The sequence below is a fragment of the Dermochelys coriacea genome, chromosome 5, assembly GCF_009764565.3.
Source record: "Dermochelys coriacea isolate rDerCor1 chromosome 5, rDerCor1.pri.v4, whole genome shotgun sequence".
NCBI classification, from domain to species: Eukaryota; Metazoa; Chordata; order Testudines; family Dermochelyidae; genus Dermochelys; species Dermochelys coriacea.
The window spans coordinates 79,464,686-79,480,979 of record NC_050072.1 but is presented as its reverse complement, the minus strand read 5'-3'; the positions used below and the strand labels follow the sequence as shown (position 1 = coordinate 79,480,979).

Below are 16,294 nucleotides of genomic sequence, written 5' to 3'. Positions count from 1 at the left end.
TTTTGAGGCATCAGCTATTGGCCACTACAAGGGCACAATGCTGCAGCTGGTGGATCAATTATCTCATCTGCTATGACAAAAGCAATGTTCCTAATTTGTGCAAACTAGTAAGTGTGGTCTGTAAGGAAAGGATAAGTTGCCTATAGAATTAAATAGCATTAACACTTTTTGTTGCCAAGTTAAGGTTGCTTGTGCCCTTCCAGAACATCAAGTTCAACAAAACTCAAATTTCTGAAACAGAAAATACAAAGCTAAGGTAAATGCCCATGCAACCTTAACTCTGCACATGCCCACAAACCCCCACAGCTGGCAATAGCCACTTGGAATTATCTTTATGCACTCCAGGTGCATTGTGTGTTACATGTAGCTGTGTTGAATGGAGAAACAAGTTGAAGCAGTTTTGAAAAGTTGTGTTTGTGATATGAGGAGATCTGGGTAGGAGTCCTCCCAGGTATGTGATCAATGGAAAGAAGTTAATCAAAAGAAAGAAGTCTTTTCAAAATAAAGAGGTTCTAATCCACATCATTTCAATACAGATTTAGGCAGGTTGTCAGTAGGAGGGCAATGGATTCTTTTTGCCACAGATATTCTCAGTAGTGAGCTTGTGTTTGGGGATTTAATGATGGCTAAGGGAAAGCATAGGTTTTGGTGGTATCCTGTGTACAAATGTGAAGCGTTATATAATGGTATGAAGTGGTTGTTAAATTTTACAAGTGTGGTAAGCTGTAGAAGGATTGTGCTCAGTGTTTAAGTGTGGGACAGATACAGGAAGCACCTGTCTGTTACATTGAAAAGGCAGTGTGAGAGTATGGGTGTTATGGGGCATCACTCAAAGAGGACAGGTATGTGGGTGTTAAAATTATATGGCTGTTTTACCTTAACTCTATTTCCTGGCTATCAGAAGTGTGTTTGCGCTGAACTTTTTATAGCTGTCTTCACCGAAAACCTTAACACCGCGTTAATAAAGAGCTTATTTGGGGATTTTTGCCATTTGATTTACTAGTATTTTATGGGTTTGTTTTAAACAGAGAAATGTTTGTTGGTAGGAGTTAGTAGCCATTTAGATAGTTCTCATCTAGGTTTGCAGTTGATATGCTGCTGTGGCTAGGTAATAATGAAAAGCCACAGCTTTCACATAGTGCTTTTCATCAGCCACAGAGCAGTGAGGTGACTTGCCCAAGGTCACCCAGCAGGCCAGTGGCAGAGCTAGGAATAGTCCCACTCCAGTGGTTTTTCCGTAGGTCACAGAATACCTCCCGCTCCCCTTGTACATTTTGTTATATTGGAATGGGGACAATGGTTGTGCTTTGAAGTGTTTGCAATATGCAGCTACTAACAGGGATGGTGAGAGACATCTCATCCATGCTCTAGGTCCCCAAACCTTGACAGTTCTATTCCATGATGTGTACAGTAAGACTGGTGTGTATTATCTTCTCTACTCCCTTCCCCGCTATTCCCTCAAATATGCAGTCCTCCTGCCAATTCTCTCCTTCCTGTCCCATAAAGCCATTTGTTGGCACTGCTACTTTAAAAATTAAGAGGCAGCTCCTTGCTGCCTTTTGCCCTGTGCTGCTGTGTATAATACAGGCAGCAGTTTACAGGAGGGCCACGCACTACCTTGGTTATGCTTATGTAGTCTGAGCTGGGCCCCTCACTCCCACTGCCCATCCCCAGCTGGGATTCCTGCTTCTGCTTCAGCCAGGTTCCCTAGCCATGCCCCAGGTCTACCCAGTCCACTGCTCCTCAAAACTGGGCCCCTCCCACACACTCTCTGGTAGTTTCACCCACCCCACCAGGGGTAATGTGTGTCTTAAATATTTATGTTCTGGCTTTCAGATGTTTATATTTGTGTTACCTTCAGTCCGCTCCCCACCCCTAATCCAAGCTCCCATAGAGGGACAGGGGCAGAGACATCCCAAGAGGAGCAGGGGCCCCCAGAACAAGTGGCAGGGAGAGGGGATCAGACTGCTACAAAAGGGTAGGGCTCCTGCATATCCCAAAGCGCACACTACAGGGAAGAATAATTGACACCCTCCTTCCCAAAATCCCCACCTTCCTTTGCTACACTTCACATTTTCCAGACCCTCCCATCCTCTTTCCTCCCACTCTCTCTAATCCCTGCTCCTTCCCCCTTACCTGAGCCTCCAACCCCTCTTCCCTCCCTACTACCCATTCCTATTAATCCTCTTTGCCATAATACCCCCATCCCTTGCTCTGTGCCCAGAGTCCAACCCGTTCTCTCCATAATTCCACCTACTCTTGTACCCCCCCATCATACCATGACTCCCAGCAAGCACCTATATGTATAATTTATCTTCTTTTCAAAAATAGTTTCAGTGCCATCTGAATATTCTCCTGTACTCAGATTACATTTCTCACAAATAAATAAATACACCAAAAAAAAAAAAACCCCACAACCTACAATCAACTAACAAAAAATCCTTGACACAGGCAAATTTTCCCTAAAGTGTACAGTTCATTCTCAGATTTCTGCTCAGGGTTGGTTTCCAACTTTAAAGAATGTGTAAAGTTAATGAAATGCTGTTTTTCTTCTTAGAGTTGTATCTCAAGAACCCATTGCTCAAATCACCCCCACGCTCTATTGCTAACCCTATCCTACGCTCCCGTGAGACATAGGAAATTTCAAGACAATGTGTGCAAGCAAATGGATTTTAGTGCATGTGTAGAAGTCATCCTTTAAACAGGATGGGCTTTCCAACCTTAGTTAGTCAGAGTTCCTGCTTGTCTCTAATATTGTATGAAATTAGAAGGAGGAGAGGCTCTATGCTTCCAGCAGTAGCATAGCAGGCTCAGAGAGGTGGTCCATTCATCTTAATGAGATGTTCTCAGATGGAAGAGACTACCCCATGGCAATGCATATAATCTGAAACAGCAGCTCTGAGATATGTTATTGCTCCATTCATGTCAGTGGGTGTTCCCATCCTTCCTACCCACTGCTGGAGAGGCTGTGATATGTGTTAAGCGTGCCAATTCTCAGCTCCTCACTCTAGTGTCATCAGTGTGTTCTTGGTGTATGCTCTGAGCATGTACCATCCTAAGCTCCCAATCCTAAAAGACACAGTTTTCCCTGATATTGACTCACATGTGGGAAGTGCATGCACAGATGGGACTCCTCTCAGACCCTTGGAGGGACATAGCACCCAAGATCCCAGTTTGGAAAAGGGGCTCAGATACCCCTAGAAAGGCAAGCCCCCCTAGAACCTGGCTCACATGAGCAGGGCCTGGATGGGGGTCAGATCCCCAGAGATGGGCAGAGGTCTGCTAGATCCTGGCACGTGCACAGAAGGAGAGAATGGGGGGCTGACCAGCATCCCTGCCCCATTCTTTCCCAGTCCGACTGCCACTCTCACCCATGTCTTTTTTTCCAGTGTCACTCTGCATACCCTCAGAGCCACCCAGGTCTTGTGATCTAGAGAGAGTTTTCCAAATAGTTACCCTTTCTCTACGCACATGTGCAGTGTAATCCATTAGGTGCATGATTAGGCATATGAGCCATAGGGTTTGTACACACTTACAGCACTACAGCAGTGCAGATGTAAGTGTAGACAAGCCCTGCTGCAGCGCTTAGTGAAGAGGCTACTTACGCCAATGAGAGGTGGTAGCTATGTTGATAGGAGAAGCATTGCCATCAACATAGCAGTATCTACACCAGGAGTTAGGCTGGTATAACTGCATCTGTATAACACACTTCTGAGTGACATAGTTATACCAACATAAATTTGTAATGTAGACCAGGGATCAGAGTTGCTTGGTGCACGCCTAACCGGAGAAGCAAGCTCTTTTTCAAATAATGTTTTACTTTAATTTCTCCCAAAGGGCTGCTGGGTACCATACACTGTGGTGGGGTAGCCCTGCAGCATCTGATAACCTTGCACAATGATCTGAGCCCTGGTTTAGTCTCTATCTGTGAGCAAAAAACCATTGCTAGAATGTGTCAACTTTTAAAAAAGTTGTGTTTTGGAGGGGGGCTGTATCTTTGGAACCCCTGGGTCAAATGGCCCCAAATTAGGACCACCAAGCATACCCCATATCCAGCTGAATCGCACACAATTTCAAGATAATCCAAGTAACAGTGCAGGTTTTACAGCTCTTTGAAGAGTCAAGATACAAACAGAAGGGGCTTCTCAACCTTAACTATAGTAGAGATGAATGAACTTGGGGATGATAGAAGGACCGTCACCTCTATTATTAAAAATAAAAAATAATCCCAAACTCCCCACTCCATTGAACACACTTCTCTTCCTGAGGAGAGAATGAGAGAACAAATGTGTGTCAGAGGTTAGTCACATTGCTTAATGCACTATGGGAAGGTGCTTAGATACTATAGTGATAGGCCTGGTACAAAAACCTAGATAGAAAAGAACAGAGGAACAGAATGAACTAAAATGTAATTATAGAAGGACCTGCTGTGTTCCTTTAGGGTTAAGTTAGATTACAGGAGTGCATAAGGGAAAAACATGATGCAATGACACCACTAGTAGAGAAGCAATTGAAAATGTTTATTGAAGTGAAGGAAGAAGAGATGGTGAATTAAGTAATGAACCTTGTAAAATGAAGGATAAATTAGGGCACAGGTGCAAAATTAGAATGTGAGAGATCAGTGAAAACAGAAATTGCAGGGGAATGTTAATGGTTAGAGAGAGCTACTGTAGCTGAACAATTTCTGGGATTGGAAGGAAAAACGAGTGAATTTGGACTAGTCTTTAACAATACCAGTCAGTCATAATTTACCTATTTATGCCATAATTAGTCTAGCAATAGAATGTGAAGTACATTAAGTAATAGACAGAAAATTAAATATAATTAATGTTTACTATTTATAATATATATATTTTAAAGCATTTTTTCCCTTAGACTCCTCGATGAGTTAAGGTAGAAGTGAGATGTGGGGTAGTGGATGGGCTATTTACTACATGCAAATTTCATTATAAAATGATAGATGGATATTGAATCTCGGGTAATTCTAATTCCATTACTAAATGAGGGATTTTGTGTTTAATTTGTAGAGCATGTGCATTAACAAGAATTAAATCAATTACGTGGAAAGATTTCAATGCCTAGGTGGTTATGTGGTGACTTCAGTAGTCACACACACAAACCAATGATTGTAATGGGGTAGCCGTTGACTACTTATTGAAGAAAACACTGTGGCTGTTCTTAGTGATTGTAATGACATACATTTGGTTCAGTCTGAATTATATTTCAGTTTATTTAGAATTTGAGGTTTTGTTTTCATTTTCACATACCTTTATTTATTTCATTCAGTCAACTAAAACAAATATGCTGCACTGAAATATTTAAAATATGAATCATACTGTCATTTGCTTTACATTGTGTTAATTTAATCCCCTTTCAGCTCCCCTGTTCCTGTTAAAGTCTTAAGGCCATTCGATTGTTCCATCCTGGTAACCTTTCAGCCACAAAGATGAAAAATGTGCAGAAATTTAACCATATGAATTTTCATTCCTAGAGTAAATGATTTCCTTTACCAAAACACTTACTTGGGGTGTGGAGGGGAAACCATTATAAAGACTGGCCAAAGAAGAAAATCAGACCAGATCAATGTGGGTGAAGTGGGGTGGGTGTCACAATTCTCAGGTTACTGACTGGAAACTCCTGGTGTTTGGCCTCTGGTTAAACCCATAAGGGGGCACTCCAATGCACACAAACAGGACTCCCCTATACTAAATTAAGCTAAACAATCTGCCTTCATTGAAAGGCGGAGGAAGGCCCTGGCTCCCACTACCCAAGTCCTTCTTGGCATAGTCTCAGATTCACCACTATGGGGCCAGTCAAGCCTGTTCCACTGTCGGTAGATCAGTAGGCATGGGAATCAGTGAGTGCCCTTGTAGTGGGGAGGGCAGCTTCTCTGAAGCTCTCTGGGGGCTTCTCTGGAACTGAGAACTGTAGAACTACAGTCTACTGTCCGTCCAGAGCTGTCCAGATGTCTGGAACTTCCTGTTTTTAAACCCTTATTCCATCCTTGACATGATGGGAGGGAATCAGCCTTGTCCACAGTAGCTCTTTAACCCCTTTGTCACTGGTGGGGGTTTATACACTCTGTCACGATGGAAGACAGTAAAAAGGGGTCAATGTAAGAATGAGAGAAAGCGAGAGGTGGCAAAGTTGTGAATATTAGAGAGACAAGACAATGGAAGAATATGATTGGCAGGAACAAGGTTAGAAGTTGAAGGGGAAACATGATGAAATACAGAAGTTGAACACTGTTGAGGAAGATGGAAACCTAAATTTGTGTAAAAACAATGAGGAGTCCTTGTGGCACCTTAGAGACTAACACACTTATTGTTAGTCTCTAAGGTGCCACAAGGACTCCTCGTTGTTTTTGCTGAAGCAGACTAACACGGCTACCACTCTGAAACTTAAATCTGTGTGATGCTTCCCAGGGTTGTGAAGCATCTTGCTACCACCTCTCTGCTTTGTCTGCATATGCCAGAGATCAGATTCCTAACTCCACCAGCCACAGGCAACATAAGTATTCTCCTCTCAGCATATGAAGGCTCTGCCATCCCTTTGCAGGTTAGCAATAGATACAGTCCACCCCGAGTGCTCCGAGCATCCCCCTGGAGTGCCCAGCCACTGATCCACTGGACATTCACAGAATTCTCATACCCTATGCTTCCAAAAGAGCAGTACACCTCAGCTTTTACTGTTACACCCTCGATCACTGCTCCACTTAAAGCACAGCACTTACATTTGTTTATAGCAAAAACAAGAATATGTTTATTGAACAAAGCTTAGACATACTAGTGATAGCAAGTAGAAATATTGGAAACCAACAGAAATACTGGAAACCAAAATAGAAATATTTGCTTACCCAAAGTCCTTCTTATAGCATTTTCCCACCAACAATGCTGAGACCCTCCTTTCATGTGCCCAAGCCCACTGGCTGCTTGTCTCCCAAGATGAAAGATGCCAGGGTGTCTCTCTGCCCCTCTACATGTACTAGACTAGTAATCTATTCATCACTTTTAAGCAGGGTTCTTCCCCGCTGTTCATCTCTTCCTGTTAATTTCTTCTCATGAAGTCTCCACAATATCTTGATTAGCAATTGACTAAGTATGCAAATAGACTTCCATTGTAAGACACAAAATACACAGTGGCCAGCCAGTGCCTCCTGTCTGGTGTAACCTACATTAAATACAGTACCAGATACATGGGGTCCCTGTACCCTTTGCCAATTGACATGAGAAGTCCTTGGGTCACAATGGGACTAAATCTAATTACATTTTTGGGCCAAACAACCTACTCACTTTGATTTCTAGAATAAATGCTATTGCAATCCTTATTTTTAATTCTGTATAGCCTCACAGATGGCTGGACCCAACTGATTTGGGGTAATTGCCCTTGAGAAGGCATTCTTCCCCAGCAATTGCTCTAAAGGGAATCAGCTTTCAACTATAGCTAAGGTCCAGAGGAGGATGCTGTGGAGATATGCTGAATAAGCACATCTCCTAGGCACTGTGGCCATGTTCCCTCTGTAGCCATCAACTTTTCAATTGGCTGCCTTCAGGCTCTATCAAAGATGCAGGCAAAGCAAGTGCCCAGAGCCTGGTTTCCAGTGGCTTCCAATGACAGAAAACTGAGAATGACTAAAGTGGTGGATGTGAAGATGATTTAGTGTGATGTGGAATGTGGCTTATTCAGGAGAGAAAGGTATAACAAGAAGCAATGGCTGGAAGATAAAGCCAGACAAATTGAAATTAGGCACCATTTTTTAACAGTGAGGGTGACTGGAACCATTGGAACAAGCTACCAAGGGAAACTGTGTGTTCTCCATGTCTTGATTTCTTCAGATTAAGACTGGATGTCTTTCTGAAAGATACGCTTTAGTCAAACATGTTATTAGGTTTAGTGCTATAATGAAAGTCAGACTAGATGATCTAAGGGTCCCTTCTGGTCTTTAAAAACTATTAAATCTAGCATACTTTGGATGCTGTAAAAATAATCCTCCTTTAGGATTATCACTTATGTCTTGCTCTCCATTATTTATTCTACGTTTATGTTAGAGGTCTTTCGTGCTTTTTTTTCCTTATCAACCACAGCCATGCTGCATGCATGATACAACTATATATGTATGCAGTGTTTGTTGCAGCTTTGTTGGTCCCAGGATATTAGAGAGACAAGGTGGGTGAGCTAAAGTCTTTTATTGGACCAACTATATGTGTGCAGATAGCTGCTCTTCATTATCGTAGTGAAAAAATTCACTGAACCCACAACTTTGTTTCAGCTCTGACTTCAGTGGGGCACAATATAATACCTACTGCAGTTGCTTTTACATAGTCAATGTTTGTCAGCTGTTTTCACAGATATCTTCTATTCTACGTTTAAAGGGAAAACTGTGATATTTCTGATACCATTGTGTGGCAACTGTTGGCTGGACAACACTGTTTTTTAATGGTGACTTGTCTATATGTACATTTAAAAAAAAAAAAGAAGAAGCAGCTTTTGGCTATTTTTTCTTGATCTGATGTGTTCAGATGGTATGGAGTGTATGTCAGAGATCTGCATATACAACTATTTTGCAGTCAATTTTCATTTTTGATCCAACTGTATAGTTAGTTAAAATCAGGATTAAAAATGAACAAATTAACAAAAATGTCAAGCACATAAAAACTTGCAGCAAATTAAAGGCTGGATCCACTTGCTATTTAAGTTATTGGAAGAACTTCTATGGTCTTTGGATATATTTCTGCATTTTGGTATACAGATTGGGTCTCAGGAGCATCATTTATGCTATTTGGAGCAAAAGGGTGAAAAATAGTGAACTGAGGCTATTTAATTTTGATAATCAAGATATTTCAGTTTTGTTCCTGGCAAAAACAATTTTTGCACTATATTGTGGCTCACAGCTTGTGTAGCACTAGCATTATTTGCATGTTTTTTAAATAGTTTCTCATAGTACTTCAATGCCAAGTTATTAAATACTAGGAATAAATTACTAGATTAAAAAAAAGTTTTTCACCTCTTCTGTTTATATTTTTCAGTTATTACATCCATAATATTTTATTAACAAATATAAATAAAAGGATATACATGGAATCTTACAAATAGAAATTAACTACTTTGAAATTTAAGTTACTTTTCTTAAGGAAGTCTTTAACAGGCTGGAGACTCTAAAACCAAGTTTTGTTCCTTCACAGTAAGAACTTGTCTACATGTGGACATTTACCAGCATAACTATAGAGCAGTGGTTCCCAAACTTTAACAGCCCGCAAACCCCTTTCACTAAATTGTGAAATTTTGTGAACCCCCTCCTAAAAATGAGTATTTCCAGGGAATTTAAATTTACATTTCCTCCGCACTCCGTGGGGCTCCTGCTGCTGGACCCCATTGACCTCTCCGGTCAGCTGAGCTCCACTGAGCTCAGGCTGCAGGTCCTGCTGACTGCCGGGGCTTGGGCTGCCAGCCCCAACTGCCCAGCCCCGCTCTCCCTGGGCCTCAAGCAGTCTGCTCTGCAACCAGGTCCCACCTGCTGCCTCCAATGCCCAGGGTCCTCTGGCCACCATTAGTGAAATTTTTCTGTGAATCCCCTGTAACGTTCTGCAAACCCCAGTTTGGGAACCACTGCTATGGGATATAAAAGGTATTGCTCTCATTATACTGGTATAGCACCATGCGTGGCCACTCTGAGGTTATGTCTACACTACCGGGACTATACCTATGTTGCCATAACATGGCAGCATAAGATGAGTGTACCCTGTAGAGACAGAAGGGGTTTTCCCATTGCTGTAGGAATTCCTTCTCCTGGAGCAGCAGCAGCTACGCTGATTGAAGCATTTTTCTGTTGACCTTCTCGCTACAGTGGGAGTTAGGTCAATTTAGCTATTTAACTCCTGAGTGCAGTAGGTATGTCAACTTTAATTGCAACTGTAGATCGCACCTTCTAACGTAGCAATCCCTTTCCCCGCTTCAGTTTACACCACCTTCAGTGCAACGTAACAGGCCCAGGATTGTGGTAGCTGGGTTAGATTCGTATGCAAATGAGGAGGCCGATAACAGTGCCTGCAAACCCCCTCTCTGGACATTTCCCTCGCACCCCAGCCCTGTGGCGGCGCTGGGAGGACGGAGAACATAACAGCACGACCCCTTACTTCGCTTGCTTCTGCACGCCCCCACCTACAGCGCTGGGGTGTCGTTCTCCCGCCTCAGCCACAGGTGGCGCTGCTCCACACAATGCGCTTCCTGCCACCCCGAACGCCGCTGCGAACGCTGCGCGGCAGGTTGGCCCGGAGTGATCCCAGACCGGAAGCGGCGCTCTCTCCTCTTCCACCCTAGTCTCTGTGTTTCTTTGTCCGCCACGCTGCCCGGTGCCGCTTGGTTGCTAGGCGGAAGTGGAGCGGCGGCGGCAGCGGTTTGGTTTAAAGAGCGTCCGTGGCGGCAAAGGGCTGCGGGTGGCGGCACCGCGAGCGGAGCTGGGCGCGGCAGATCCTGCTCTCCGGCGGCGGCGGCGGCTTTCTGCTCTGTCCCCGCAGAGGTTGAGACGCTGCATATGGGGATCCCTCCCCCCCGCCAGGGCCCGAGACTCCACTCCCCGTAACCTCCTGTCAGCCCGGACCGGGACACCGCTCGCCCCTGCCTCAGATTCCGTTCCCCCAGCAGGGTCAGGGACCCCCCCAGGCTGCCAGCCTTAGCCCGGATCCCCGATTTCCCATACAGCCCCAAAGCAGAAATGGTTTCCAGATCCGACCAGCTTCTGATCGTTGTCTCCATCCTGGAAGGTAAAGTATTGAGCCCGACACTGTCCTGTGAGCGCAGAGCTGGCTCTTGCTCCGTGCACGATGGTCTCCTGGCATTAACAACTTTGCACTTTTTTCATTTCCCCTTTATTTTTATTTTTTTTTTTTGGACTATGTAAATTTTGCTAAAATACCATGATGATGGATTTAGTAATCTCTGTAAATAACATGCCAAGATGTGGGACAGAATTACCTTTTAAGTAACGTCTGTGGGCTTGCCTTACAACTGATGTATTTTTTGTCTGATTTTTTTTCTCGTTATTGCCAGCAGCAGAGTACTTCATAAGGTATATACAAGAAGAGTTTTAGAACTGAAGTTACATTACTCCTTAAAGGCACAGTCTCCATCTTACTAAAATCAGAATCACTTAAAATCTAAATGAATGAGCAACTTTTGAGTAGTTTTGTTGAAAGGTCTTTGAACCAAATTCATCTCTCATTTCAGTGAGCAGCTGATTGACATTATTGGCAAGATGTAGGGCCTATATATCTTAAGGAGACCCTGAGCCACTACCTTCCACTGGGAAGGTGAAGCAGGGGCTGGGGTAACAACTGTACAGTCTTTAAGAACTTCCCCCCCTTTTTCTGCTTGCTTGTCCTGGATGTTGTATCTAATTCAGGGTATATGCAAATAACAGGGTACTCCTTCTAGGGCATCAGAGAGTAGAAGTATTAAACTTTTGCTTGTCTCATTTGTTTTATGGTGGTGCTTTCTTTTTCTCCAATTTTAAATGGCAGAAAATATTGAAAGAAAACATTCATTCATGTAATACCATAAGATTAGACGGTGTAAAAGTCAATTCCAGGGTGTTAGATTAATCCCTGATTCTGGTTTACTTAAGGGAAAGTGAGTTTTGGCTACGTATATGTTAGAATTGAAACAATAAAAGGGAAATAACATTTTCAGTGTTGTAGCTACCATTTGTATGATTACTTTAACAGAATGAAAATTGTTCTCACCCAATTTCTATGTTGTTATAACATTTGATGGCAGTTTGTGTATGATCAGTTTAGCGGTTCTGTTTGCACAGTGCTTTCACATATAAATAAACAGGGAATGGAGAAGGGGACTTCAATTAAAAAAAAAAAAAAAAAAAAAGGAGCGGGGAGAGAAACCCAAACAGGGTGACTGCAAAGTTTTGTGTATTTTACAGATGTGAGTCAAAGACGGGTATAATTCCTGAAACACTTGATATACTCGTGGCACTCAACTCTAGTCAGCTTTTTAAAAAGTTTGTATGCCCCTTTATTTGCTATAGCTTAATGATCTATATCTTAATTGTTTATAACCCAATCATAATCAAATAAGGTTTGATATCTGGACTGACCAAACCCTATAGAAACACAAATTCTTAAAAATATAAAGACAAAAGCTATCAGCAGTTATACCCCTCTTATTGAAGGGGTTGTATTTTACCTTAACCATGTGAAAGAAGCTGCAAAGTTTAGGATTTGTAATAAATTCCGTGCAGACCTCATTACAGGTTTGGGGCCTAGTACACCACCCCGTTGCACTCCTATTCCTTACAGTTGGATCCACACCTCATTTATCTACAGAAAATGACTTTACTCGGGAGAGAGCTTTCTTCTGAAAATCGTCTGAGTTTGGACATACACTTTGTAAATGTAATTTAAAGTCTTCTGTTAACTTTCAGAAATTTTGGTAGATGGAGAAAGGGTGGTTAAATAAATATCTTGGGATTTTTCATGCTTCAGTTGCAGATTGTCCTAAATGAATGTTTCTCTGCTGTATCTGAAAATATCTGATTATTTCTGTATTACCAGGCGCTTCATGTGTCTTTCTGTGTTTTCAGCATTAGATTCTCAGTGAATGACTTTGGGAAGATCTTTTTTCAGAAATTGTTCTGAATGTTGTTTCTAGAGTGCCCACCACTACAGATTATAATTTGAAATAATTGATAACCAATTTTTGAGACATAACTACAGTAAATACAAAATACATGTTGTTTTACATTCATGGTCATAAGGAGAAAAACTCTTTTTTTCTTTAAAATGAGAAATCCATTAGGCCAGAAGAATGTTGATTCAGACTGCTTTCTTATCTCTCTCTTGTCTCAAGAGTCATGCCATGTAGTAACCACTGGTTTCAGAGTAGCAGCCGTGTTAGTCTGTATTCGCAAAAAGAAAAGGAGTACTTGTGGCACCTTAGAGACTAACAAATTTATTAGAGCATAAGCTTTCGTGAGCTACAGCTCACTTCATCGGATGCATCCGATGAAGTGAGCTGTAGCTCACGAAAGCTTATGCTCTAATAAATTTGTTAGTCTCTAAGGTGCCACAAGTACTCCTTTTCTTTTTGCTATGTAGTAACTAATTAAGGGAGGCAAGAGAGGCATGCTGGTCTAAATTTTCAAAGAAGGATGATTGGTGGTACCCAATTTAAGACACCTTAAGGAAGCCTACTTTTTATAAAGTGCTGAGCACCCACCTCTTTAAAAGTCCCAAGTAGTACTTTCAAAATAACTTTTCACATTTGAAAATGTAGGCTGCTTTTTATGAAGTGTTCAGAATTTTAGGATGTGTATAAATATTTGAGGGATCAATAATGTTCCTTCTCCAGGTATATATTAACATTTGGTTAGACTGATTACTCTTTATGGACCAATAGCTTTCAAAATTCAGTTTATACTTAGGTTAGGAGGTTCTTCTAGATTTTTACATTCCAAAAATACAACTCAAACATTTTTAGAGGTAATGCTTCTGGGCTGAAAATTGGTATACCAAATTCAGATAGATGCTAGTCAAATCCCTAAATAAAGTATTGTGAAAATTTGGGGGGGAGGGGGGAGAATTGCACAATGCCTATCTGGCTGAGTGTTTTTAATACCCTGCTGTTATGAACACCCAAATCACAAAATTAACAAACTATCACAAGACTCCATCTTCATTTCCTCTACTCCTCATTGTTTTAAAAAAATAACAACCTCACACCAGGTTAGTGAAAAGCTTAATGGCAGCTTGTAATGAACCACTTAAAGATCTGCACTAGCAATATACCTACTATGTATCTGACGGTATTGTCTGCCCAGCTTTGATTGCAAGCTCTTTATGGCAGGCGGTGAATTATTCTTGCTTATGACAGTACTAGAACGCTGGTGTACAACAAATAATATAAAAATTCAGCCCTGGCTCTTGAGATAAAGTTAGGAAACGTTGCATATTATACCCATTTAAACAACCCAGTGAACTTCCAGAACTAAAAGGAAAAAAATCAAAATATCATAGTAAGTGCCTGATCCCATACACATGGGAGAGTAAAGTTACTCATGTGAGTAGTTCCATTATATTCAATAAAATTACTCACTAGTAAAGCTATTGAAATACATTGTTTGCAAGACTGGAACCTAATGCATTAAAAGCCAGTTTCTTAATAGAAAATTATTTATCATGTATATTTACTCAGGACACTTTCCTTCCTTTTATGTGTTGAAGTCCACTCTCCACTTATTTGAAACAGAAAGGAATGATAGTTTTTTTAAAAACTAAGATGTGGAAAGTATATTAATACATTTTAAAACAACTTCAAGAAGAATGATACAGGACATTTATTTGTACAGTTTCTGTTTTTTGACAAAAACACAATTCTTCTGTGTTTTTAGCAGAGATGCCTGATAGTTGTGCCTTTGTATTTTTTTCCAGGACGCCATTTTCCCAGACGTGCAAAGCATATGCTTGTGGTAGAAGCGAAGTTTGATGGTGAACAGCTAGCTACAGATCCTGTGGATCATTCAGACCAGCCAGAGTTTGCCACCGAATTGGCTTGGGAGCTTGATAGGAAAGCACTTCACCAGCACAGGTTACATTATAAAATTGTCAATGTTATCATTATTTTTATCTTTACAGCCAGTGAAAGCTGTGTTTGGCTTCTAAAAATTTTAGATGACAGTAGTACTGGGTCTCTTTTATGGCCTGCTGCCATTATAGATTTTTCCCTTCTAGTGAGAGAAAGATATGGTAGATCTCAAAATAATGAAGGCTGCACTCAAAAAGACCTCAAGACTTCTGGAATATGCTGCTTCAGCAGTTTCACTTTTGTTTCTACTACTTGTCCTTCCCTTCTCACATTTATCTCCAGACTTCTCCTTGTCCAGATCTATTCCACCCCCCAACAGTCTCCTGTTCATTGAACTTTTTGAAACTTTTTGCACTTTTAGAGAGAGGTAAGGGATTGACTCTGTGTACACAATTTTGCAGAGGGACAATAGGGTTGAGGTCTCTATATATTTATTTAAAAACATTTTTGCTATTAACAAGTATGTTATCTCTGGAGCACATATCCACAGTTTGAGATCTGCAAAACTAAGCAACTCTGATGGTATCTTCTAGACTGAGCACTGAGTCCCATTGGGTGGGTAGACAGAAAGATTAGCCTAAATAATCTATACAGAAGCGCCTGCCTGGAACCCCATAAAATTGGGTCTCTAATCCATGAACTCTTCGAACTCATTTACAAAACTTTTTTTAAACATTACATGAATATACTGTCTCATACTATAGAATTTATAATTCCTATTCCTTGGTGAGATACATTATAGCACAAAGATATCTTTATCTTTAGATAAACTGCATTTTAAGGGGAAAAAAAATCTATCAAAAAATCTGGATTATTTTACTTTTATAAAAATAATTGATTTTTATCCACCCTGGGTAGTACAATCTGCTATATATAATTACAGTATATATTGAAAGTTTTCCATTGCTGCTACAGCACAAATGATAAATGGTAGTATGAGTGACACTGAAGAAGTCTAAAACTCATGAGTTTTATTTTTTAAAAAAAATCTTACAGTAGAAGAGCATTATGCTACAATACCTACAATGGACTCAAATTATCCTGTATACAGTGGAATATATTACTAGAAAACTTAATCCTACACCATATTAAATGCAAAAAAACAAACAAACCCCTTTTACAGTTCTGAGTTATGGTTTCTGCAGCATCTGTCGCTTAGCCTAATTGAGCATATATAATATCGTATCTGGTGTCAACTCTATGCCTTAATATTAATGCTCAAATTAACAGACTCCCCACACTTAGTTACTTTGCATTTTCCATAGTGGTACCACCATCATCAGAGACCTTTTTTTCCACACTTACTACTGACAAGTGCATGACCATCCCTGCCCAAATATATTGATGCACAAACCACAAGGGGGCATTATCTATGCAGCCATAGCCATCTTTATTTTGATGGCTGTATATGGGGGGAATAATTTCAGATGTTTTGAGGAAATTGTTTTTAATGATGTAGCTAAATTTACATTCTGAAGACGCTTGAAAATAGTTCAAAGGATGTAATCAAGTAGTGAACTCAGTGAACTGTTTTTATTTATACCTTTTTAATCACTGAATTAACACTGAAGTGAAATTCCAATTGAAATAAGTGGTGCTGCTTATTTTGTGTCAGTTTAATACTATATATCCAACTATAGCATAAGATTTAAAAATACATGGTGATGAATGTTACATGTCTGAGAGTAGAATCTGAACCTGC

General features: G+C 40.8%; 1 protein-coding gene across 8 annotated transcripts in view; it reads left to right on the top strand.

The window, feature by feature from the left end:
- Positions 1-315: 315 nt before the first annotated feature.
- CEP120 (centrosomal protein 120) overlaps positions 316-16,294 on the top strand; it is an 86,894-nt gene continuing 70,915 nt past the window's right edge. For 2 of the 8 annotated variants that reach the window (XR_006281315.1, XR_006281314.1), the window contains exons 1-2: positions 10,331-10,760; positions 14,439-14,595. Coding sequence is in view for 5 of the 8 variants with exons in the window: in XM_043514491.1 (XP_043370426.1) it covers positions 10,712-10,760; positions 14,439-14,595 (206 nt within the window). In the remaining 3 variants the exon portion in view is untranslated. Of the gene's footprint in view, positions 452-782; positions 843-10,262; positions 10,761-14,438; positions 14,596-16,294 lie in introns of those variants that run through there. The other 6 variants (XM_043514495.1, XM_043514494.1, XM_043514493.1 and 3 more) reach the window with 5 other exon arrangements.